This window comes from Urocitellus parryii, chromosome 4, assembly GCF_045843805.1.
Source record: "Urocitellus parryii isolate mUroPar1 chromosome 4, mUroPar1.hap1, whole genome shotgun sequence".
Lineage (NCBI taxonomy): Eukaryota > Metazoa > Chordata > Mammalia > Rodentia > Sciuridae > Urocitellus > Urocitellus parryii.
The window spans coordinates 111299769-111326889 of NC_135534.1; the positions used below are offsets into that span (position 1 = coordinate 111299769).

Consider the following 27121-nt stretch of genomic DNA (forward strand, 5'->3'; position numbering starts at 1 on the left):
AAGCTGAAGTCAAAGGGGAAACTCAAGGGGCATCAATAAGACATCAAGTTCCAAGACATCAGAAGAGAACACAATTTTAAAAAAATTGTTTATTTGCAGATGGACACAATATCTTTATTTATTTTATTTTTTTAATTTTTTATGTGGTCCTGAGGATCGAACCCAGTGCCTCACACATGCCAGACCAGTCCACTACCATAGAGCCACAACCCCAGGCCCAGATAACATGAATTTTTGTAGAGAGAAAACCAACTAAATGGAACAACAGCTCTGTGAAGTTATTTTTCATTCACAGGAACAACTAGAGCTCTATTTGTAGAGATTAAATGAGTTCTTCTTGTAAATATTATATGGGAGTAATAAAAGCTGCAGTCAAATGAAGTATCACCATCTTAATAAGAATTAAATTAAGAATAGATTATAGCCTATTGGGTTTCGATTATGAAATTTGGAGTAGTTGGAATTCATGTCATTCCTCATATCTCAAACTGCTAAATGTTGCCAGATGACAATGTGTGTCCAGTGAGAACATCCCCCTGTACCACTCTACCTATAACAATAGGGAGAAGAATGGGCACAGGAAATGATTCCTCAGCAACTGTATTTGTCCTTGAGGGGCTAACAGATATCCCGGGGGTCCAGCTCCCTCTCTTCCTTCTGTTTCTATTGATCTATGTGGTCTCAGTGCTGGGAAACTTGGGCTTGGTTATTTTAATCAGGATCAGCTCTCAGCTTCACACCCCCATGTATTATTTTCTCAGTAACTTGTCCTTCATAGATCTCTGCTACTCCTCTGTCATAATCCCCAAGATGTTGGTGAACTTTGTGTCAGAGAAGAATTTCACGTCCTTTCCCGAGTGCATGGTGCAGCTCTTTGTATTCTGCTTCTTTGGCATTGACGACTCCTACATGCTGACCGCCATGGCATATGATCGTTATGTTGCCATCTGTAACCCCTTGCTCTACAGTGCCACCATGTCCCACAGAGTCTGTTTGCTACTGGTCACCAGTGTGTATTCGACGGGGGCCTTTGGGGCCTTGGTTCATACCAGCTACATATCTAGCCGCTCCTTCTGTGGAACTAAAGTCATCCCCCATTACTTCTGTGACATCCTCCCTCTTCTGAGTATATCTTGCTCAAGAGACTACACCAAGGAGCTTTTGGTGATGGTTTTGGTTGCATTTAATGTATTTGCATGTGCTCTAGCCATCTTTATCTCTTATGCCTTCATCCTTTCCAGCATCCTGCGTATACGCTCAGCTGAAGGAAGGTCAAAAGCCTTCAGTACCTGCAGCTCTCATCTTGCAGCTGTTGGGATCTTCTACGGCTCCATCATCTTCATGTATTTTAAACCAATTACCAGTGACAGAACTCAGGAGAAGGTGGCCTCTGTGTTCTATACCACAGTGATTCCCATGCTTAACCCCCTCATCTACAGTCTTAGGAACAAGGATGTCAAGGAAGCCTTAAAAAAAGTTTTGAATGGTGGATGCTCTCCAGATCTGTGTAGAAAATAACATATTTTAAATGGTAATTTTAAACATACATTTTCTCTTATCTTTTATTTTTGCTTGTTTTTAAGAGTAACTGATTTTCAAGTTCAAGTGCAAAATCAACTTAGTGCATTTAAACATTAAAATGTCTAAATGGTTTACTTTGGGGTAACTTCACTTCTTTTTATTTCCCCTACTCCAAACAACCACTGTTTTTTCACCCTTCCTAGCCTCTCTTGCCCATTGGTATAAGTTTAAGTGTACAACAACATAGCTTAGTACGGTATATTAACCTGAATCTAATGTTTAGGAAAAAAATAAGAAGTCAAACTGAGAGCTAATTTGTAAAAGACATAATTATGATTGTTTTTAAATTCCAGTATCATAAAACAAGAAAAAAAATCTGAAAAACAATTTTAGATTAATGCATACAAATGGAAAATAACAAATAATTGTTATGCTGGTAAGATCTGAGACAAAAAAGTAAAGAACTTAAATCTCTATTGTTAAACTGATCACATTTAAATATGGATTATATATTCTGTGATAAAATTGTACCAATGTTAAACCTCCTGAATACTATGGTTGTTTTGTGGTTGTATAAGAATGTCTTCATTCTTAGAAAATATATGCTGAAGTATTTAAGGACAAAGTGTCATGATGTATAACCATCTTTCAAACAATACTGAGGAATGACAGAAGAAATAAAAGTATGTTGGAAGGATAGAGGGACTGTAACCTTTTAGGTTTACCTAAAACCTCCCTAAACACACTCCCCTTCACCCCCAGACCTGTTTACCTCCAGACCTGATTTCTTGAAAGATCTAATGAATTTTAGAATACTATGAATCCAGTTAATTAGTGCCTACATGCTTTGTTAGTTCACAAAATGCATTTTTAGGCTGATTAAAGAAGATGAAAGAGAGATATTGTTAAAAATCCATGACATGGGTATAGTCCAAGAGCTGTATATTCAATAGAAAGCATCAACCTGAAGATTTTAAGAAGTCAACCATGGCCTGGTATGGATTCTATGATCAAAGAAATGGAGCTCACTAGGCTAACACCACCCCATTAAATTTGTCATGTTCATTATTTAAAATCTTTCTTTTAAAAGAAAAAAGTCTGAGATCCTCAAAATATATCTCCAAGCACTCATACTCCTATTTCATTAGAGTGTACCCTGCACTATTCTTTGCTTTCCCGAATAAATATCTTCTTGTGCCTCTTTTGATGCATCCTGAAATTCATTTTTGTGGTGCAGGTTGAGAACCTGCAAGGGCTGAGCTGAGTTCCTCTTTTCCATTGGGGGACCCTCTCGGACCTCATTCTGTGATAATACAACTAGGATTACATATATATGTGTGTGTATGTGTTCGTTTTATTCATTAATTATCATATGGAGAAAGAGAATGATACAATCAATATGATAAAATATTAATGAGTGAATACAGGTGATGCTCATTCTTCTATTCTTGTAACTTTTCTGTTGCTTATAAATTGCTCAAGAAAATAAATGAAGCAGAATAGATTGTCCCAGGTTCAATACTACCTCATTTAGCAGAGCTGATGTGAGCTTGTGAACCTTCCTTTTATCCTGCCGCTTTGCTGTTATCAGAGAGACTAACTTCCCCCGAGTGTAAACAATGAGATTCTGTTTTTCAAAAAGATTGCCTAACCATCCTAAGGAACAAGTGCAGAGACCACCAAGGTTGACCTATAGTAACCTAAAAGGAAGAATACCCTACTTAAGATATCATATATATTAATTGTATCTCATGCATCTAATGTAAGACCTAGGAACAAGCATTAACACATACACACAATAAGCATTATGGGTGAGATCCAAGACTCTGTCAATCACCCTTGCTTAGCATAAAACACCCCTAACAAAAAGTCCATCAAAGGCAAACAAAGAACTTAAGTGCTTATAAGGCTAGATGCCCTCTGAGTCAGCAGGCAGATGTCATTGTTACTGCTCCCACTGTGAGGGCACAGAGTATTTTCCTCAATTTAACCCTTTTAATTGCTTTCTTTATCTTAGTAAATTCTTCTCATGATCTCATTCCTGCTACCATGCACTTGCTGTCATCTAAATATCCCATGATAAGAAATAGAGAAGAAAGTGAACATCCTGGCTTATCTTTAGCTAATGAAACATAATAGGATATATCTGGAAGAAGGGAGGACAAATAGGAGATTATTATATGCATCGGCTGAAAGACAAAAATGACACGGTCGAAGATGAATACAAAAAAGGCTATGAGAGGAAGAAGAATTAAAGCTGTATCTTGAGGATCATCACTTAACATCTACTGCCAGGTGCAATGGTGCATGTCTGTAATCCCAAAACCTAAAGAAGTGAAGGCAGGAGGATCACAAGTTCATAAGCCAGGCTCAGCAACTTCATGAGACCCTGTCTCAAAATTAAAAAGTTTTTTTTGTTTGTTTGTTTTTTAATTAGGAAAATCTTTTGGGGAGCTCAATGGTGTAGTTCCCTGGCACACACAAACACACACAAAAAAAAAAAAGAGAGAGAGAGAGACAACATCTACTGATTTACTGATACATAAGATGTAGATAATAAGAGAAAAAAAATGGGAGATTACTCCAATGTTTTTGGACTGAAAAAATAGGAAAATTGATTTGCAATTTCCAAAGGTAAGAAAATAGTGGAAGGAGCTGGCTTGTGCTAGGATAGGATATATTCAATTCATGCTGAGGGTCACATCTCCCTTACTAGAAAAAAAAAGAAAAAAAAAAACCTTGAAGCACAGCAAATATTATACAATTTGTTTGTATACCAACACATATTATTGAAAAAAACATTTGTTCAAGAAATATAGCAAAAGGGGCTAGAGTTATTGCTCAGTAGTAGAGTACTTTCCTAGCATCTATGAGATACTGGGTTTGATTCTCAGCACTGCATATAAATAAGCAAAATAAAGGTACATTGGTAAGCAAAAAATATTAAAAAATAAAAATAAAAAATAAATATACCAAAATGGTTGCAAATTTCAAGAAGGAAATTATAAACCACTAAGAAAGTTAAGAAAAGTGAGTATATTGTTGCCATAACAGTCCTCACACATTTCTAAAGGAAATATATTACCTAAACTGCTTTCACTTTCAACATGGAGTCATTCACCTATAATTACATTGGAGTGGACTTTTAAAGACATATCTATATGTTAAAATGATAAAAAATTAAACAGAACAGTTTAAGCCATATGGAAGAATAATATCCTAGTACAGATTTGACATCTAGGTTCTTAAGGGCTTATTAAGAATGAATGGGTAGGGAGAGGTTAACAGTACAGCTCAGTTTCTAGAGTGCTTCCTTTGCACACCCAAGTGTCTGAGTCAATCCCCAGCACCACACCACACCACACACACACACACACACACACACACACACACACACACAAAGAATGAATGAATATTATGCAATTATTTTGAAAATATTCTAATTTTCCCTTGCTGGAGTTATATAAGAATTAGGATTAAATAGTATGCTTCAGGGACTGATGGGATGAGTAATATATTTGAAAAATCACAGTAAAAGGAACTATCGAATATTGGATGCCCTATGAATAAAGTTTTTTAAATGTCCAAAGATAAAATAAAATAAAATAAATCCAAAAAGCAAAACCCAGGGATGAAAACAGCAGGAAGATATGCAGTTGAAACAATATACTGCCACTTTTTCAAAGGGTGTTGACTCTGCTCTGGTATCAGAAGAAAATTATTATGTTGGAGTATAGGAAATGTCAACAAATATGCTGTAAAATATGTCTATAAATTTTGACAGTTTTCTTTGTGTCTCTGAGATGGAGAAGTTGTTTTCAGCTATATAATTCTAACTTTGCTTCCAGATTCTTTGAACAGAAACAATCAGGCCTTCTTTTTTTTTAATTTTTAGTTTTTGATGGACCTTTATTTTAATCATTTATTTATTTGTGGTGCTGAGAATCAAACCTAGTGCCTCACACATGCAAGGCAAGCACTCTCCCACTGAGCCACAACCCCAGCCCAAAATCAGGCCTTCTGACATATGAATTCATAGGGGCCTGTATAACTCCTTGGTGACATTGGTTGTAATTACAATCTAGTATTTAATTGTGACAATAGCTAGATAATAATGTAACAAGGCAGTGCCTCTGGGGTCCTACTTGACAAAATTTCTGTTGTTTGCCTTCCCTTTGCCCTTCCACAAGATTGTTGCCCTACCTCATCCTCTTCCAATATTATGCCCCCTCCCTATTGCCCAACATTCTAAATTCTAAAGAGAAGCCCGCCTAAATTATTAAGATATTAACTAATTCCTTCTTTATAGTTACAGAGACTACAATATTTGGTTGTTAGGTAATAGGTAACAATGATCAGTGAAATGCAGGCAAGGTCACAAGTGTTCTTTAAGTTATTTTAGGGCTCTTCCTTAAATTACTTCCAACATAGACGAGAAAGCAAAGGGTGATAATTAATTTGTTGAAAATAAACAGAAGCAAGGCAGCTAGTTGGAAATCACATCAAGATAACAGGATTAATGGAACTAACTTTATTGATGTTAATGTAAAGCTAGGAATTATGGCTATGAGTGTCTCCAACTGTCTGGGAAGGAAGATTCCTTCAGGAGCCCAGGTAAACCAAGGTAACTTCTGACCAGGAATTGACCCCAATGTCCACATTAACAAGGGATTGACTTGTAGCTGAAGCTCCCCTAAGCAGGATAGCCACCATGACATCTCCTCAGAGGACCAACTAGGGTCAAAAACTCCACTGCCTGACATGAAGGAGGAGTTAAACACTTGATTGGTAAAGAGTACAGAATGTGGTCCCCAGTTCTCCTGGTAAACATCAAACAGTAATAAAATTGGAGAAAACATTGTCTTCTTTGTCATTCTCTGTTTGGAGATGGCCCACTCTCTCCCTTGAAAGTGCTCTTTGTTGACAACTCACTTTTCCTTTACTTTATTTTCGCCTCACTTTCACCTGTAATAAAGTTCTTTTGCATGACTTTTGGTGGTTGACTTTAAATTTTCTTTTGTAGGAACACAACAGCTGAGGTTGACAGTTTCAGCTCCCTGCTTTCCTGTGACATGGTGACCTTTGTAACAGCCTTCCTTAGTCTTTACAAAGCATGTAAATCGATGTGCAGTTTAACTTGCACAAAAGTAATGTTTGTCTAAAAGAATTATCTAACCCTAGGAGGTCAAGGTGATGTGCAAGAGAAGAAGAAAACAGGGTACAGGTGCCCTGGACACTGAAGTTCCATCTCAGCAGGAAGCCTTACTGCCTTGCTCCTCCTTTCTCCTCTGAAAAAGTTCTTTGTGTTTCTGAGAAGAAAAAAAAGTAGCTTTCAGATCCATAACTCCTCCATCTTCCAAGATATTTGCCCTTGAATAAACTGATTCCTATTAAATAAACTGATTCTCCCAAATATGGGCCTTTGGGTGGAAGTCATCCTGGACCTTATTCTGGCAACAATGTATGTTCACCCATCTAGAATGTAAGAGCTAGGATGTCAGTGGCCATATCTGTCTTATACATCTTCTCTTCAATTCCTAGAGCAATAAATGATGTGTAGATGTTCAAGTATTTACTGGATGAATAAGTTTATTAATTCCTATTAATAAAAATTAAATAGAAAGAGACCATGTATGCAGTCAAACCCCTAGATACACGTATGTTTCTGCTATGAGAGCACTGGACTCCAGTCTTCATACTTTTTTATATCCACCCAAAGATTTTACTCTGGTTTCATGAACAAAATGTTTAAAGGTTTTACAGGTCATAATGCGAGGAGAAGACTGAAAGATAAGAAAAAAACTATATTACCTGATAATAAAAAATATAAATAAATAACTTATTAAGTATCACATTTGTAGAAATGGGCTACAAAAGCCTGTTGGTTGAAGTTCCCTGCCCCTTCTCTCTCCCTCTCTTTTTTTCCCTTTGTATGTCAATGGGAAATTTTAGACTCAGAGAGAAAAAGTAGCTTGTCCAAAATCTCAGCTAATAAGTGAAGAAGCAAAGATGGATTCAAATTTAATCACTCAGGCTCTAGAGCTCAAATTTTTTATTATCATGTTGATTAAACATGGAAATTTTTATAAAAAATTAAAAGGGTACTTTTAAAATATTTAATTTTCCTCAGTTAAGTTGCGTGAAGAAATAATAGTATATTTGGTCCACTTTATGCTTTGAATATAGCCCTGCTGCTCTGCCACTGCAACTTATTTTTAAAATGGACATGTTTCTTTCTCTTCCTCTCTCTCTGCTCCTCCTAACTTTCCCCCTCCCTAATCTCAGGGGAAATAGGATTACCTTTTTTGCCTCATCCTAGGCAGAATGATCTGTTCTTGAGCACAAACCCACCACAGGAACAAATTAGGTCTCAGAAATAACTACCTCCCAAATTAACAAGTGAATTACAATTCTGGACAGAAAACATGGAATATAGCCTTTGAGCCACCTCTTTAAAAGCCCCATGCTCCCCTGGCTGAGCAGAATCATAGCCTCTTGGACAGGAGTCCCCTGTGTTTCTCCTTTGCTAGCAAAACAATAAAACTTCTTTTTCCTTTTTATCAAAACTGTATCCTGGCTATTGGATTGGCATCAGGGACAAGGACCAAGCTTTCAGTAAGAGTAGCATTTCTTTCCTAGGTTCCTACTCCTTACACAAATATTTTAGAACTTCTTCCCTAGTTTATTAACCCCGAAGCTATCAAAACCCAGAAAATTATAAAAAAATAAACTGAATCTCTTATTGGCAGTGAAGTAAGTCTATATAACTCAAACTATCATTTTCTTAATGACACAATGTGAGACTTAGAAAGGTTAATGTTTTGTTCAAGGCCATATACCTAACAAATATTAAAATTAGTGTTACTATTAGAGGACAGACAGACAAGGATAGTGGGAACACAAGGTTAAGAGAATATGTCTGTAAAATGGGCCCATTATGCTTACCCTCACATGCCTTCTTTTCTAAGAAACAATTTACCTGCATCCCTGCCTGGCCTAAGTGCACAGGATATGTCACATTCCCCAGCAATCTGTTAACTGCAGAATAAATGCAGGCCCAAGATATTATCAATGGGAAGAACCCAGGAGATTTTTGTGAGCAGATCCTCAGACTCTGAGAGATAAAGATAGTTCCTCCTAACCATAAAATCTGTAAGAATGTATAGTTAAGAATCCAATTAGAATTGGTCAACACAGGACAAAGTGACTTAGAGTTACTATGACAGTGGGTACTTGAAAGTCTGATGTCATCCTGCTGTCAGTCAAAAGTTAAGTGGTGGACCAGGGCTGGATTCTCTGGAAACTTTCCCAGAATCCCCAATAAAACTGGAGTGCAGGAGAGACAAACAAGAAAACTTCTGGTCAATTTAGGGAAACTATTAGGGTTGGGAAGCCTAGCTCTTGCCCCTGGCAGGACCCCTCTTTATGATACTTTTAAGCCTGATATTTGTTTACATTTTAAAATGCCTGCATCCCATTTATTATGTCACACCTAGAGGCAATAAAACTACAGATGGTCTTGGCTTCCTTCTATTTATAAGGCAATAGAATAGAAAGACCTTAAATATCCACCCTTATAAAGGTTGATGCTTTATATGCTATGAACAGGCATTAAAAGGGGGGGGGAATGAAGAGGGGAAATATTACTTTATAGCTTTGGTCTTTTTGTAAGTGTGTTACTTAATTACTGGTCTGTGTAAGAGTATTTTTTAAACACTCATTTAAATTGTAACACTTCTATGCTAGGTTTGAATTATACCTCATAGGACTATACACTTGTAGTTATCTTGAGAAACTGCTGCCTGTGATAAAGGCCACTTCCAGATATCACTTACAGATGTTTCCCTGTCTTTGATCTTCTTTGGTAAACTGCTTGTCAGAAGAATTTCCTTTCATGATCCCTGGTCACATATGCCAAGAGTTCAAACCCAACAATGTTTTAATGGTTAAGAAATAATGTCAAGGGCCTGGGGATATTGCTCAGTTGGGAGAGTGTTTGCCTTGCAGGCTCAACGCTGTGGGTTCAATCCCCAGCACCAAAAAAAAAAAAAAAAAAGAAAAAAGAAAAAAAAAGAAAGAATATCAAATTTCCTACAAAAACCCTGTGTAACCTCAGCGCAGGGCCCAGAGTTTCAGAGCCATAGATCATTTGGGTCTGGTGGTATAAATAAACCTGAGTTTTCTAGTCCTCTGAGTGGTGCTTGGTCCCTTGCTCAATGGGATTTCCACAACATTACCAAGTGGAAGAGTTATTAGGGAGTGGTGATGAACTAGACTCTACTGCTCATCTTGTTCTACAAATACCCTTGGAGTCAAATTGGTATGAAGGAAAATAGAGAAAACATTTCTTTTCCAAACCTTCATCTTCAGAAAACTCAGGGCAAGAAAGCTTTTATAAGAGAAAAATAAAGTGGGAACAAGTTAGGAAATATACATACACAGATTTATCCCAGTATTAGACACAAAATTTTTCATCAGCACCTGGCTGGTCCAGGAGTAGCTTCTATTCTCAATGTGAGGAAGTTTAGAAGTTAAAACAATTTGGAGACCAGGCATAGTGTCACACTGTAATCCCAGTGACTCAGGAGGCTAAGGAAGGAAGATAAGTCAGGAGAATCACAAGTTCAAAGGCAACCTCAGCACTTTAGTGAGATCATTTTCAACCTAGGGCCTGCAAACACACAAGGCATACTGTTTTCTGATCCTAGGAAAATAAAATGGAATACTCAATGGAAAGATTTTACACAATTTACTACTCAGGTGCTCCCAGCAGTGGCACTGTGCTGGAATACAATGGCTGTCCTACAAGCAGGGGGATTACATAGAGAATAGGTTATATATATATAACCTATTCTCTATGTAATATATATATATATATATATATATATATATATATATAGAGAGAGAGAGAGAGAGAGAGAGAGAGAGAGAGAGAGAGAGAGAGAATAGGTTGTGTGCCCACGGAGCAGATAGATTTCTTCAGATGCTTTTTGAGAACATTCTTTTACTTTACAACCAAGTGTTAGCTAGGAGTTCAGAAACACCAAGATGGCAGATACAGGGTATTAAAAAGAAGCTGTTACTTCTGCCACTGACACTTATCACCACTACAATTCCTGCCACAGGTTCAAACTTTAAAATGACCAATGAGAATAAAGTGGACAATAATCTGATTAGGTTTTCTAATAACCAACAGGGGTGGGAGATATTGGAAAATATTCTAGTCAGGTATCATAAAATAACCAATGGGAGCAACTGAGGTAAGGTCTTCAATCAGATCCATATAGGGAAGAGAAGGCCATGCAGCTCAGGATAGAAAAGCCTCATTTTCACACATTGGGGCCTGAGCCTCTCTTTCTTGCTCGACCCACTCCATTCTACCTAATAGAGTGCTACTTTCACCTTCAATAAATCTGTACTCTATTACTTTATCTGGGCTTCTGACACCTGCTTGCCCTTTCTCCTTGGCTGTATAGAAAGCCTTCCATGAGAATGCTCACGGGATTCTTGTGAATTCTTTTTTTTTTTTTTTTATTGGTTGTTCTATGCTTAGTGAAGCTAGCCAATCCCTAAAAAACAAATACCAAATGTCTTCTTTGTGAATTCTTTTGATCATCTGACCTGTTGCAATCTTTGTAGTCTCCAAAACAAAAAGAAGGAGAGGGTTTCAGCAAACCACATGTACCAAATAACATCAAATATACAGAGATTTCCAAGAAAATAAGAATATAAAATGTAATTTTACAAGAAAGTTTTTAGTTGAGTCAAAATAGATGTTCATATAAAAAAGTTCTTTATAAAACTCACCATGTAAAGATTCTCAATAATAACTATTGAAGGTTAGTAAAGTCCAGTTGTTAACAAAATGCAGTCCTTGTCTCCAGTGCCAATCCAGTAATAAGGACATGGTTTAAAGAAAAAGTAAAAGAAGTTTTATTTGACAAGAATATAAATGGCATGTATCTACCATTACATTATCATACAAAGTTGTTTCATTGCCCTAAAATTCCCCTGTGCTCCACCTATCCATTTCTATATTGTGGGTACAACTTAGGACACTGATGAAATTAGGAGAAAGAGAAGACACATCTTTCTATGGTTCCACCCATTGCACATCACAGGCAAGAGAAAACTTGTTTCCTCCAACTTCAGTTGCATTGGGTGAGTTAATATCCACATATATTTGAGATAGATAGTTTTATTGGAAAATAAATTTGCAATTATCCATCAGTAATTCTATTTTACAGCAAAAGCTTTAAGGAAGTGAGGCCTTTCCTATATGAGCACTTACTTGAATGTTCCTACGTGGGTTATGTTTGCTCTCTTATGATGTGAGATGAATTCACATAGTTGGCTTTATGGAAAACATGCCCCACCTAGTGCCTTGCTGATCTTGTTTAGAATGTGGGTTATGAGCATTGAAAAACCCCATAGAAACTATTAGAAATGAAGAAGAAATAGAGCCCCAGGTGACCATCTCTAAAACTTGCTTCATGCCACAGCTATGTTGCTAATTCATTGTGTAACTTTGGGAAAGTCACTTTACTTTTACTTTTTTATGAAAGTGTATATTAGGATAGAGGATCTTCCAGGTCTCTTATACCTCTAGGATTTAATGACACTAGATGAGAGAGAATGAGATCCCTTTCCATCTCATATCCTGATCATCCCCTTTTATTGATTGTAGGTCTTTGTCCTCCAAGGAGATGTATGAATAGAATATTCTCCAAGGAACATAAGGTTTGGGGAATACTATCAGAGATGAAATTCTGAGAACAAGAAGGACAGTAAATGGTATTTGCATCTGCAGTTGTAGTATACATAGACTTTTAGCATTTTCAATGTATAAAATTAAATTTTTATTTTACTTTTTGGAGGAAGAAAAACTTATGCAAGTTATACTTTTGTGCAAGGCACAAAAATTGCAGGTGTATTGCATTTCATTATTAAAAATAGTTGAAGGCAACCAAGGTGCTTTAACAGATGGATGAATAAACAATGCAGTAAATCTATACAATGGCATATTATTCATTGATTATTTTTAAAAATGAGCTACCAAACCATAGAAAGACCTGCAGGAAATGTAAAAGCATATTTCTCAGTGAAAATGCTAAGTAGAGGAAAAGTATATTGCTTAACTCCAATTATATGACATTTTAGCAAAAATAAAACTATGAAGACAAAAGATTAGTGATTTTCAGGAACTTGGGTAGAGGGAACTTCTTAACTTGGAGCATCAAGGTTGCTGTGCTTCCTTGTATGACCTTGAACCCTGACCTTAAGATATGCATTGTCTCCCAAGTTCTTGTTTATTCTATAGTAAACAATCACCCAGTGCACATGCAGGCTTATTACTAGCCCTGAAGTTCCTTTCTTAACAATGGATTTAACCTTGGTGTTAAAAGCATGGAGGATCCCAACAGTCGGTAGTCACGGAAAGGTCAGATGAAGTTCTAGCTCCAGCTCCAACTTGCCTTTTTGTTCCAGACATCAGTCTCTGAAAGTTTAAAAAAAAAAAAAAAAAAAAAAAGAGGTAGGGGAGGCAACCTTGACCTGGTCAGATATGTCCCAATTAAGATCATATTGTACTTTTTCTCTATTTCTGTATACCATATAATGATCTTTTACTAAAAGAAACTCAAAGCTTACATGAAAAAAATTAATTCTCCAGCTTAAAGCTGACAATCATTAAACTGTATTCATTTGATAATCAGGCTTTCTTTTCTTCTGTCACACAAGAAATAAAACAATTTCCCACCCTGGCAATGGAGCTTTCTTACTTTCTGTGACTTTTCCCTTTTCTTAGGTTCACATCCTATTTCCCGGAGGAAATGACCAGATGCAATTTTAAAACTATAAGGTTCTTGCTTAGCATCATGACGGTCATCTTAAGTGACAGCTGCCATTTTAACAACACCTTACTGCCAGCATTAGGACCTGCTGGGATCTGATTCCTAAGCCTGCCCCATAAAAGTCCCAGAACCCAAGCCTGTTTTGCCTCTCTCCACTATAGAGAGATGGCTTTTATTTGTCAGCTCTGACAAATAAACTCTCATGTGTATCTCTGCCTGGTCTCCATCTTTCATTTCTTGCTTACCTGTCTCTCGTTCCTCACTTTCCCTTCAAAAACCATGACTAAATTTGTCCTTCAGGGATTAACAACAGACCAACCAGAGCTCCAGCTGCCCCTCTTCCTCCTGTTTCTAGGGGTCACTGTAATGGGAAACCTGGGTATGACCCTGTAAGCTCAAAACTTCCATGTACTTTTTTCTATGTAATTTGTCATTCTTAGATATCTTCTATTCCTCAAATTTTGGGGAAACTTTATATGGGAACAAAATGTTATCTCCCATTCTGGATACATGACACAGCTCCTTTTCTATTGCACATTTGCTATTGATGAGTGCTATATTCCTGCAGTCATGGCATATGAGAGATATGCAGCTGTCTGTAATCTACTGCTCTACAGTGTCACTGTGTCCCAAAAGATATGCAGTGTGCTGGTGACAGGAGTCTGTATCATGGCAGGTTTTAGAGCTATGGCCCACACTTCCTCCATGATCAGACTTTCCTTCTGTGGGAACAATGACATCCATCACTATTTCTGTGACATAATTCCCCTCCTACAGCTAGCTGTCCCACTCTAGCACCCATCTCAATGAGCTTCTGCTGATACTCAGGTTGATTCAATGTGTTCACACCAACTGCACCCATCACCATCTCTTATTCCCTCAAATTCACCAATATTCTTTGAATACCTTCAGTTGAGGGCAGTTCCAAAGCCTTTAGTACTCTTGGCTTTCATCTGACAGTTATAGGGGTCTTCTATAGGTCCATCATATTTATGTATTTCAAGCCAGCATGCAGCAGCAGCATGGTCCAGAAGAAGGTGGCCTCTGTGTTTCCACAGCACAGTCATCCCCATTCTGAATCCCTTCATCTACAACTTGAGGAATAAGGATGTTAAATACATTCTCATTAAAGTATTTAGGAAGAGATGTGGCCTACCCCAGAGTTAGTGTTCACCATGACTAAGGGGCATGGTGATCATTTGACCCCCTCTTTTTCTTAAAACTATTTTCTAAGTTTCTTAGAACAATTTTCATTCCCTGTACAACAGCTGATAGATGTTACCCCTTTCATTGAAGTTTATGCAAACACACACACACACACACACACACACACACACACACACACACACACACATACCTGTCCTTTGAGGATATCATTACCAGCAAACCAACTAGGTCAATGAGACTGTTTTATGAGAGGATAATTTATTCTAGCAAAATGCATAGACAACTGACAATTCTACCTTCAATTCAATAATTGATAAACTTCCTTCAAACTCTTAGGATACTAAGTTTATGGATATGGGCCTGAGAGGCAGCCCTAACAAATTCTCCTCTACACCCTATTTCTTCCTATCTCATTGTATTTCCCAGTATAATGACTGATTTCCTGTGAGGATGAATTAAATAGTAGTTAGTGATCATGCTGAACAACCTCATCTACTCAAGGTATAAGTTCCCCACTGTTTCTCTTCCAGCCTCCACTGTCAAAAGGGATGCATTTCCAGGGCCACATTCTTTCCTGTAGAGAGATTCAGAGTAACATCTCTGCCCATGCATTCCACCCATTTTTCAAAATTCCTTGTAAAACCAGAGTTTTAAAGTTGTGCTTGCTGAGAAGAACTGACCAGCTGAGCTCCTATATTTTTTTCTCCATTTCTTTCTTATTTTCTAATTATTTTATTGAGGCATAATAGACACACAATAAACTCTATATATTTAAAGGGTACAATTGGATAAATGCTGACAAATACATACAGTAACTACATCATCACCACTATCTGCATTGGGAATATAACCATCAGATTTAAATGTTTCCTCTTGTTCCTTGGCAACCCCTTCCTCCTACACTTCCATGCTATTTTTCACTAGAGGTTACTTTTCATTTGCAATAATTTTATGCAAATTAAGCCATATAGTTATTAACCTCCTGTTTGATTCTTATTTTACTTAGAATAATTATTTTAATGTACATCTTCTTCTCAAGCTCTTCGTCCCTACCCTGTCCTTGTTTACTCCCCTTATATCAAAGTGGTCAATTGGTATTTGTTTTTGAAAGATTGACTAGCTTCACTTAGCATAATCTGCTCTAATGCCATCCATTTCCCTCCAAATTCTATGATTTTGTCATTTTTTAATGCAGAGTAATACTCCATTGTGTATAAATGCCACATTTTTTTTATCCATTCATCTACTGAAGGGCATCTAGGCTGATTCCACAATCTTGCTATCGTGAATTGTGCTGCTATGAACATCGATGTAGCAGTGTCCCTGTAGCATGCTCTTATTAGGTCTTTAGGGAATAGACCGAGAAGGGGAATAGCTGGGTCAAATGGTGGTTCCATTCCCAGCTTTCCAAGAAATCTCCATACTGCTTTCCAAATTGGCTGCACCAATTTGCAGTCCCACCAGCAATGAATAAGAGTGCCCTTTTCCCCGCATCCTCTCCAGCACTTATTGTTGTTTGACTTCCTAATGGCTGCCAATCTTACTGGAGTGAGATGGTATCTTAGGGTAGTTTTGATTTGCATTTCTCTGACTGCTAGAGATGGTGAGCATTTTTTCATGTACTTATTGATTGATTGCATGTCCTCCTCTGAGAAGTGTCTGTTCAGGTCCTTGGCCCATTTATTGATTGGGTTATTTGTAATCTTATTGTCTAATTTTTTGAGTTCTTTGTATATTCTGGTTATTAGGGCTCTATCTGAAGTGTGTGGAGTAAAGATTTGTTCCCAGGATGTAGGCTCCCTGTTTATCTCTCTTATTGTTTCTTTTGCTGAGAAAAAACTTTTTAGTTTGAGTAAGTCCCATTTGTTGATTCTAGTTGTTAACTCTTGTGCTATGGGTGTCCTATTGAGGAATTTGGGGCCCGATCCCACAGTATGTAGATCATAACCAACTTTTTTTTTCTATCAGATGCCGTGTCTCTGATTTAATATCAAGCTCCTTGATCCATTTTGAGTTAACTTTTGTGCATGGCGAGAGATAGGGATTCAGCTTCTTTTTGATGCAAATGGATTTCCAGTTTTCCCAGCACCATTTGTTGAAGATGCTATCCTTCCTCCATTGCATGCTTTTAGCCCCTTTATCAAATATAAGATAGTTGTAGTTTTATGGATTGGTTACTGTGTCCTCTATTCTGTACCATTGGTCCACCCGCCTGTTTTGGTACCAGTACCATGCTGTTTTTGTTACTATTGCTCTGTAGTATAGTTTGAAGTCTGGAATCGCTATACCGCCTGATTCACACTTCCTGCTTAGCATTGTTTTTGCTATTCTGGGTCTTTTATTATTCCATATGAATTTCATGGTTCTTTTATCTATTTCTACAAGAAATGCTGTTGGGATTTTGATTGGCATTGCATTGAACTTATAGAGAACTTTTGGTAATATCGCCATTTTGATGATGTTGGTTCTGCCTATCCATGAGCAGGGTATATTTTTCCATCTTCTAAGGTCTTCTTCTATATCTTTCTTTAGTGTTCTGTAATTTTCATTGTATAAATCTTTCACCTCTTTTGTTAGGTTGATTCCCAAGTATTTTATTTTTTGGGGGGATATTGTGAACAGAGTAGTTTTCCTCATTTCCGTTTCAGAGGATTTGTCGCTGATATACTGGAATGCCTTTGATTTATGCGTGTTGATTTTATAACCTGCCACTTTGCTGAATTCATTTATTAGCTCTAATAGCTTCTTTGTAGACCCTTTTGGGTCTGCTAGGTATAGAATCATATCATCTGCAAATAGTGATAATTTAAGTTCTTCTTTTCCTATTTTTATGCCTTTAATTTCTTTCGTCTGTCTAATTGCTCTGGCCAGTGTTTCGAGGACTATGTTGAACAGAAGTGGTGAGAGAGGGCATCCCTGTCTTGTACCAGATCTTAGAGGGAATGCCTTCAATTTTTCTCCATTCAGAATGATGCTGGCCTGTGGCTTAGCATAGATTGCTTTTACAATGTTGAGGTATGATCCAGTTATCCCTAATTTTTCTAGAGTTTTGAACATAAAGGGATGTTGTACTTTGTCGAATGCTTTTTCTGCATCTATCGAGATGATCATATGGTTCTTATTTTTAAGTCTATTGATGTGGTGAATAACATTTATTGATTTCCGTATATTGAACCAGCCTTGCATCCCATGGATGAATCCTACTTGATCATGGTGTATAATTTTTTTTATATGTATTTGAATCCGATTCGCCAGAATTTTATTGAGGATTTTTGCATCTAGGTTCATTAGAGATATTGGTCTGTAGTTTTCTTTCTTTGAAGTGTCTTTGTCTGGTTTCGGTATCAGGATGATGTTGGCCTCGTAGAATGAATTTGGAAGTTCTCCCTCTTTTTCTATTTCCTGAAATAGCTTGAAAAGTATTGGTGTTAGTTCCTCTTTAAAGGTTTTGTAAAACTCTGCTGTATACCCATCCAGTCCTGGGCTTTTCTTAGTTGGTAATCTTTTGATGGTTTCTTCTATTTCCTCTATTGTTATTGGTCTGTTTAGGTTGTCTATATCCTCCTGACTCAATCTGGGCAGATCATAAGACTTAAGGAATTTATCTATGCCTTCACTATCTTCTATTTTATTGGAGTATAAGGATTCAAAATAATTTCTGGTTATCTTCTGTATTTCTGAAGTGTCTGTTGTGATATTGCCTTTTTCATCTCATATGCTAGTAATTTGGGTTCTCTCTCTTCTTCTCTTCGATAGCATAGCTAAGGGTCTGTCAATTTTATTTATTTTTTCAAAGAACCAACTTTTAGTTTTGTCAATTTTTTCAATTGTTTCTTTTGTTTCAATTAAATTAATTTCAGCTCTGATTTTAATTATTTCTTGCCTTCTACTTCTTTTGCTGTTGTTTTGCTCTTCTTTTTCTAGGAATTTGAGATGAAGTATGAGATCATTTATTTGTTGTTTTTTTCTTTTTTTGAGGAATGAACTCCAAGCAATGAATTTTCCTCTTAGACCTGCTTTGAATGTGTCCCATAGATTCCGATATGTTGTGTCTGTGTTTTCATTTGACTCTAGGAAGTTTTTAATTTCCTCCTTGATGTCTTCTAAAACCCATTGATCATTCAGCAACCTATTGTTCATTCTCCAAGTGATGCTTGATTTTTCCTTCCTTCTTTTATCATTGATTTTCAGTTTCATTCCATTATGATCAGATAAGATGCATGGTATTATCTCTACCCCTTTATATTGTTTAAGAGTTGCCCTGTGGCATAATATATGGTCTATTTTTGAGAAGGTTCCATGTGCTGCTGAGAAAAAAGTGTAACTACTTGATGTTGGGTGGTATAGTCTATATATGTCAATTAAGTCTAGGTTGTTAATTGTGTTATTGAGTTCTAGAGTTTCCTTATTTAACTTTTGTTTGGTAGATCTGTCCAGTGGTGAGAGAGGTGTGTTGAAGTCTCCCATGATTATTGTATGTTGGTCTATTAGACTCTTGAACTTGAGAAGAGTTTGCTTGATGAACACAGCTGCACCATTATTTGGGGCATATATATTTATGATTGTTATGTCTTGTTGGTGTATGGTTCCCTTGAGCAGTATGAATTGTCCTTCTTTATCACTTTTGATTAACTTTGGCTTGAAATCTATTTTATTAGATATGAGTATGGACACTCCTGCTTGTTTCCGCAGTCCATATGAGTGGTATGATTTTTCCCAACCTTTCACCTTCAGTCTATGAATATCTTTTCCTATCAGATGTGTCTCCTGTAGGCAGCATATTGTTGGGTCTTGTTTTGTGATCCATTCTACTAGCCTGTGTCTCTTAATTGGTGAGTTTAAGCCATTAACATTTAGGGTTATTATTGAGATATGGTTTGTTCTTCTAGCCATATTTGTTTATTGATGTTGCTACACCTGCTTTGTTATCCTCTTTGACTACTTTCCCCCCTTTACTGTCCTACCTCCCATTGTTGGTTTTCAATGTTATTTTCCATTTCCTCTTCCTGTAATGTTTTGCCAAGGATTTTTTTTAGAGATGGTTTTCTAGCTGTGAATTCTTTTAACTTTTGTTTATCGTGGAAGGTTTTAATTTCATCTTCTATCCTGAAGCTTAATTTCGCCGGATACACGATTCTTGGTTGGAACCCATTTTCTTTCAGTGTTTGAAATATGTTATTCCAGGATCTTCTAGCTTTCAGAGTCTGTGTTGAGAGATCAGCTGTTATCCTGATTGGTTTACCCCTAAATGTAATCTGCTTTCTTTCTCTTGCAGCTTTTAAAATTCTCTCCTTATTCTGTATGTTGGACGTCTTCATTATAATGTGTCTAGGTGTGGGTCTCTTATGATTTTGCACATTCGGCGTCCTGTAGGCTTCTAGGATTTGGGATTCTGTCTCATTCTTCAAGTCTGGGAAGTTTTCTCGTATTATTTCACTGAATAGACTGTTTATTCCTTTGGTATGGAGCTCTGTGCCTTCCTGTATCCCAATGACTCTTAAATTTGGTCTTTTGATGTTGTCCCATAATTCTTGGATGTTCTGCTCATGGTTTCTTAGCAGACTTGCTGAGCTGTCTATGTTCTTTTCCAGTTGAAATACTTTGTCTTCATTTTCTGATGTTCTCTCTTCTAGGTGATCTACTCTGCTGGTAGTATTCTCAATTGAGTTTTTAAGTTGGTTTATTGTTTCCTGCATTTCTAGGATTTCTATTTGTTTGTTTTTTATTACCTCTATCTCCCTGTGAAATTGATCTTTTACTTCCTGGATTTGTTTGTCAATGTGATCTTTCATTGTCTGATTTTGCTGTATCATGTCTTCCTTGAGACTCCAGATCATCTGAAGCATGTATATCCTGACCTCTCTATCTGACATTCCATCTGTTGCACCTATTACCTCTTCTAAAGTTGAGTTGACCTGCATTGCCTGTGGTCCTTTCTTTCCTTGTCTTTTCATACTGCTGGCATTTCTTTCTGCTTGATGAAACTGTTGTGTTTTTGAAATTTTCCCTCTATTTATTTATATTGCTCTTGTATGGTTGAAAGATCACCTTGCAGGGCAGGTAGTGGCTGTGATCCTCCTCCAATTTGTGTGATCTGTCTGTTACGCTGGCAGGCCCTAGGTCTGCTCTGCTGGTCGGTCAAAGGTCCGCCTACCCAGCAGGCGCGAGGGGCACCTCTGTCACTCCGCAGGTTGCTGGGCCTAACCTCCCAATGGGTGGCAGGTTCGCCTAGCTTGTAGGCACTGGGGGAGGGGCCGGTTCCACCCCTCAGCAGGCCGCTCAGCCCGATCTGCTGGTGGTCAGAGTCCCTCCTACCTTACAGACACTGGGGGAGGGGACGGGCCTGCCCCTCAGCGGGCCGCCAGCCCTGTCCTACTGGTGGGTCCTGCCCGCGTTCCCTGCAGGCGCCTGTAGCTGTTCTGTGACTCCGCTGGTTGCTGGACCTGACCCGCCTGTGGGTTGCAGGTTCGCCTAGCTTGCAGGCACTGGGGGAGGGGCCGGTTCCGAGAAAATTCATTTTCAATCACCACTTCCAAAGGGATTTCATCTCAAAGGAATTATACTCAGATCGTAAAATTGCTAATTCTAGTTCTCAAAAGAAATGAGTTCAAGAACTACTCTATTTTTTACTTCCAATGAACAATCTCTTTTGATCAGATTTTTAGTTGTTTTATTTTTAATTTTCAAAATACCTAGAAGAGAAGGTTCTGAATATTTTCACATATTAGTGATCAGTCATCTGATGTTATAGATGTGCCAATTATGCTGATTTGATTATTACATATAATAATCATGTATCTCTTTTGAAATTATTTTCTTTCCTAAATTCTTCCTCTGTCTCTCTTTTGATGTTTGAATGGTACTACTGTGGTTGGGCAAAAGCCAGAGAAGCAGGAAAAACACTGTATCTTCAAGAGGCGTCTATGTGAAGCGCTTTCTGAAGGGTTATGAAAAATAATATTCCTACAAGACAGCCCCCAGGAGACACAGAAAGACAGTATGGCTCAGGAGGAGGGAAGGGAACTAGCCAAACTTTAAACCTCTCCCAGTAAATGCTTTTCCAGGAACAATGGGTCCTGAAGGCAAGAGGTAGATACTGAAATACTGAGCCCTGGACTTTTACCCTTCCGCATTGCTGATGAGTCCTGGAAAGAGAAAAGCAAATAGTGAGGCTCTGGGTCACAGTGGGTACCAGAGAAAGTGGATAAGAAGTGAACACAGAGTTCTGAGCTTTCCTTGGTGACAATGAGTTTCAAACTTTTTACAACTGCCTTCCTGAGTTAAAATTTTAACCTACACAACTAGGTCCCGGACTGTCCAAACTACATGTCCACAGTCTCCAATGATTAATTCACACTCATTGTAAACTATAAAACAGACTCCTTCTATAACCCAACGGCCATTTCATGCCCAGAAAATGAGCCCTTTTAGTGCCTGATTGATTGACCCTGCTGTGGAATAAAGAAAAGCTTGCTGATCAATTTGAGATCTGTTTCCACCCAGTTATTTGTGTTTTCATAATGGTGCCAAAACCATGTTGGTTATGTTTGCCTTCGCTCTCATGTTAAATAAGATATGAGAGTCTGTTCCTTAATTTTCAGAACTAATATATTCCTTTTTTTTTGGCAATGCACCAAAAACAGAAAAGAAGCTCACAGTTACTTGGATCATAAGACACTAATAGGCTAAAATGAGTTGTAATTTAACATTTTTATTGAGAAATATAGCTGAGATGCTATAGAATTCATGCTATAAATGCTGATAATAATGCAACTGAGAGAAATAAAATAAATATCCATGTCCACACACAGATAATTAGGCTGCAGATGGACTTTGGGTTCAGATTATACAGCATTTTTCCCCACTATAAAAAATAATGTTCGTCCTGCCATGATTCCCTTATTCCCCACCCCCTTTTTTCAGTTTGCTATTGACTGGAAAATGAAATGTAAAGTTTAGCATTTAGAATGAGCATGCAAAAAGGGCTAATGTTGCTCTGAAATAAAGTACCGGTGTGTTATCATACCAAACACTAGTTATAATATCATGAAGTTGCTTTAAGTGCTTTAGTATATACTCCATTGAACACTGACTGATGTCTATTGTGCATTGAGCTTATTTTAGATATTAGAACACAGTGTTTATACCTGAAGTGGCTGGGGAATGCATAATAGCTATGTATTTTATTTATGATATGTTGCTTATATAATTTTTTATTTTTACTTTTATCAAATATGTTTTTCTTACAAAATAGAAAATTCTCTTAGAGACATAATTATTAGGTGTGACATGCTGAGAAAATGTTGAGACGTGTGTGGGTGTGTGTGTATGAGAGAATAGGAGACAGAGGCAATCCAAATACATGGTTAAATAATTAAATTTACATTTTATAGTTACATTTTGTCATTGCACAAAATGGATATAAAATAAACTTTTATTAACTATAACCAGTAATTAGAAAACATTTACTTCCAACCAATATGACACAAACATGCAAAATCATTTAAGTAATTTAGGAAAACCAAACATTGCATCATGAAAAAGTCCCAAATTAATTTCTTATTGAGTTGTATTATTAGCGTATGAATGGAATTTAAGTTGCACAGAGATACAGTTCTACCTTCAGCTTCCTGACTCTATTCCTCTCTTCATTCACACTCCATGAATTCTCAGTGACTTGCTTACTATTTTTGAGAAGCCAAGAGTCCCTTTGCTAAATGAACATCCTCCTGAAAATCAATTTCTTAGATTTCACTTATAATTGAATAAATTGAATCAAATTATAAATGTAATATGTATTAACTGCTTGTTTTGTCAGGGATTTGATACCCTGCTAGGTTATAGAGATAAAATAGTGAATGGGATACATTCTGCCCATAGACTAGTAGGGAACAAATTCAACAGAAAAAGGAATTTTGCTAGCATAACTGCATCCTAGTGTATACATATAGAGGGCTGTGAGAAGATACCCTAACATCCTCTAACCTGTATTTCTATACAGGAAAGACTCTCCATAGGTTGTGGGTAAACTCATTCCTGGAGGATGGATAAAATGAGCTAGGCAAAAATGATTAAGAAAGGGTTTCAGGCCAAGGGGACAGTAGTGGAAAAGTGTTTAATAGAACAAGAATGACTATATCTGGGCAAGTACAGGGAGTTGCAATTGGATCTGGCTTTGCTCATATAAGGAAGACAGGCTCATGGGAGTTTAGTGATCACATCTGGAAATATCTGGAAACTGCTCAAGAGATAGGAGTTCCTGTAACAGTAGCACCAAGTGCTGGGCAAAAGGGTGTGAGCAGTGATAAGTAGCATGAGAAGGATGGAGGTGACACCCACCTGGGGTCTAAATAATTAGGTAGGAGATGATGCCTTCACTGTGATGATGATAGTGGGAAAAGCAGGGAGCTAGGCAATATTGGGGCTGCTGCTGTGATAAAGGTTAATTTTGATGTTTTGAGTTCAGGTGCATATGGAGAATTCAAATGCAAATATGAGGCAATTAAATGCATAATCTGAAGTTCATATGTTAATTCTGAGGTTATCTAGGAAGGGATTCTTTATATAATCAGAATATTTCAATCTGCAATAAATTAGTAAACCTATTTGAAAAATGCATGGAAATTATCTCTAAAATATAAGTGGGAAACAGTAGGGGAAAAGACAGAGCAAGCGTAAGAAAAGGAAGAAGAAAAGGAGATAAAGAGAGAATAAGGTCCCAGTGTTGAGCTACATATTAAATCACATTAACTTTTTTTTTCTAATAATCCTATGAAATAAAATGATGTCCTTATATTTCAGAGGTTTCAATCCAGGCTTTCTGATTCCAAATCCAATGCTATTTCGGTTATGCTTCATTTCTTTGGATATGAAAAAGCTCTAGGGTTATGTGGGAGTGAGAGAGTGACCACCATAGGGGCAAAGGTCCAGTGCCTCCTGGGCCTAAAGGATAGGATCTGTGTTTTCTTTGCTCTCCCGCCTTAACTTGTAGCCTGTTAGTATTAAAAGCTTGCTGCTAAGTGACTTACCCATCCCCCTCAAACAACCTTATTGGCTTCAGAGTCCAGGTGCATCTTTAGTGCCAGGAAACTCTTGCCATGACTGTCCCAGGACAAACTACACAAAGGATAAAAATTATTGAGGAGACATCAAAAGGGAACATTCCTAGGTCTTCAAGAGCTCCTTGCCCAGGTTTGTGTTCTCTTCCCAGGTACAACTCATCCTAATCACAAGATAGAGATGTTGCTACAGAATGCAGCACCCATACAAAAAGCCAACATTTGGATCCAGAATGACCAAACTTGGTCAGTGAAACTTCCTGAGTTCAAGTGCCCTCAAGGAAAAAAAAAAAAGATCCTTAAAATGTATCTAAAGCTAATTAACATAACTTAGTCCCCCTTCTCCCAAGAATATCCCTTTGACCTGAATAAAACCAACTCTCTCTTCTTGATGAGGGAGACAGCCTAACACTCCCATGTGGGTGCTGTGTCTCTCTTCTCTTAGGAGCAGACCTGAGAAAAGCCTGCCCTGTAGGTTCTCACCTGACTTGTTTTTCATAAGTACTGCCATCACTCAAAGTCCTTGTGTCTATCTTAGAAAGAGGGATGGTTTAAAGGGAAATCTGGTTTCTCCTATAGTAAGTAATACTGCTCAGAGCTCAAGAAATATTTTCCTGCTCAAGGTTTTTTTCACGGCAACCTTTACCTCCTTGTTCCTGAAGCTGTAGATGAGAGGATTGAGCATGGGTACCACAATGGTGTAGAACACGGTAGACACCTTCCCCTGGTCCATGGACAAAAGAGAAGAAGGATGGAGGTACATGAACGCCCCTGACCCAAAGAAAACAGACACCACAATTATATGAGAACTACAAGTGCTGAAGGCCTTGGATCTTCCTTCAGTGGAACGAATGCGAAGAATGCTGGTGAGGATGAATGTGTAAGAGACAGTGATGGTGACAGTGGGCACAGCAACATCAAAGCCCACAACAATAAACACCACCAGTTCATTGATGTGAGTGCTGGTGCAGGAGAGCTCCAGGAGGGGAAAGATCTCACACATATAGTGGTTGATGGTGTTGGCCTTACAGAAGGTCAACCTCAGCATGCACCCTGTGTGGGCCCAAGCACCTATGAAGGCTCCCACATATATGACCACAGCCAGTTGAGTGCAGAACTGAGGGGACATGGTAACCATGTACAGAAGGGGTTTACAGATGGCCACGTAGCGATCATAGGCCATGGCCGTCAACACATAGCACTCTGCACTGACGAAGAAGCAGTAGAAAAAGAGCTGAGTCATGCATCCTGCATAGGAGATGGTGTTCCTTTCTGACACGAAGTTTACCAACAGCTTTGGGGTAATGACAGAAGAGTAACAGAGATCAATACAGGATAGATTGAAGAGGAAGTAGTACATGGGAGTGTGAAGGTGAGAATTCAGTCCAATTAGAGTAAACAAGCCCAGGTTTCCTGCCACTGTGACCACATAGATTCCCAAGAAGATAAAGAAAAGGGGCAGCTGGATCCCTGAATATTCTGTTAAACCCACCAGGATAAACTCAGTGACCAAGGAACTGTTTCCAATGTCCATTCTCTTCCAGCAGGTTCTGAAAGATAGGAGAGCAGAGTCTCATTTGATGTAGACCCAGATTTGCCAATGCAATGCCAAGCCCGTTCCTTCTGCAGCCAGGAAGTCCAGACTCTGCTGAGGTTCAGCTATTTGAGAGAAAGTGGAATACTATGTAGGTTGGAGACCGTGCACACTACATCTATGGCAGAGTTAGGGGAACAGAGACTCACAGCCGCTTGTAAGGGTTCCTGAGCATGCACAGCAACAAAATCAGTAAGTCTGTCATGGAACCTGGGTCTCCTTCGTAAGAAAATCTCTATGAGGCAGAAAGGTTGGAGGCATGGCAAACACTGTCATCTCAGCACCATTTGTGATCTCTACTTTACTCCCACTCAGACACTTTCATCACCGGCACCTCAGAGCAGAACTAAGAAAAGCAGAAACTGCCATGGAAAAGCCAGTCCCAGCAGCCCATGCCTTTAATCCCAGCCATTTAGGAGGCTTAGTCAGGAGGACAGCAAGCTTAAAGCCAGCCTTAGTGTCACTAAGGCAACTCAGTGACACCCTGTCTCAAAATAAAAATAAAAAGGGGCCAAAATAAAAATAAAACGTTCAGTGGTAGAGTGCCCCTGGGTTCAATCTCCAGGACTGAAAAAAGGAAAGATGATAAAGAAAGTGAAGATAAAGGAAAAAACGAAGGAAGGAGGGAAGATAGGTAGGGAGGGAAGGGAGGAAGCCAGCCGTGGAAGGCTGTAAAAACAGAAGATTCAATGCTCACCTTCTAGGGCAACCAAACTGTCCTTGTGGTCTCCCCTCCAATACTATTTTCCAAACAGAAATGGCTCCCCTGCAGAGGTAATAGATTTGAACTAAAAGCCTTTCTCTTCCTCCTGTGTGGAAAGGTTCAGGGCATTTATGAATCTATCTTTGACTTGCTCTGAAAGTTAGTCAGACGAAGATCATGATTTTTTATTATATTTTTCCCACTGGTAATTATTAGACTACAAAAT

At 38.0% G+C, this 27121-nt stretch overlaps 2 protein-coding genes across 2 annotated transcripts; one reads left to right on the forward strand and one right to left on the reverse strand.

The window, feature by feature from the left end:
- Window positions 1–570: 570 nt before the first annotated feature.
- LOC113176402 (olfactory receptor 8D1-like) lies at window positions 571–1518 on the forward strand. The gene has a single exon (XM_026380884.2). The coding sequence runs from the start codon at window positions 571–573 to the stop codon at window positions 1516–1518; it is 948 nt and encodes a 315-aa protein (XP_026236669.2).
- A 23672-nt stretch (window positions 1519–25190) lies between these two features.
- Window positions 25191–26135, reverse strand: LOC113176409 (olfactory receptor 8B8-like). Its single transcript, XM_026380893.2, has one exon. It carries the CDS (start codon window positions 26130–26132, stop codon window positions 25191–25193), a length of 942 nt encoding a protein of 313 aa, XP_026236678.2. The 5' UTR covers window positions 26133–26135.
- Between the last annotated feature and the right edge of the window lie 986 nt (window positions 26136–27121).

Excerpts from the sequence above, each read along its gene's own strand:
- LOC113176402 (XM_026380884.2), top strand. The coding sequence starts at position 571 with ATGGGCACAGGAAATGATTCCTCAGCAACTGTATTTGTCCTTGAGGGG.
- LOC113176409 (XM_026380893.2), bottom strand. The coding sequence starts at position 26,132 with ATGGACATTGGAAACAGTTCCTTGGTCACTGAGTTTATCCTGGTGGGT.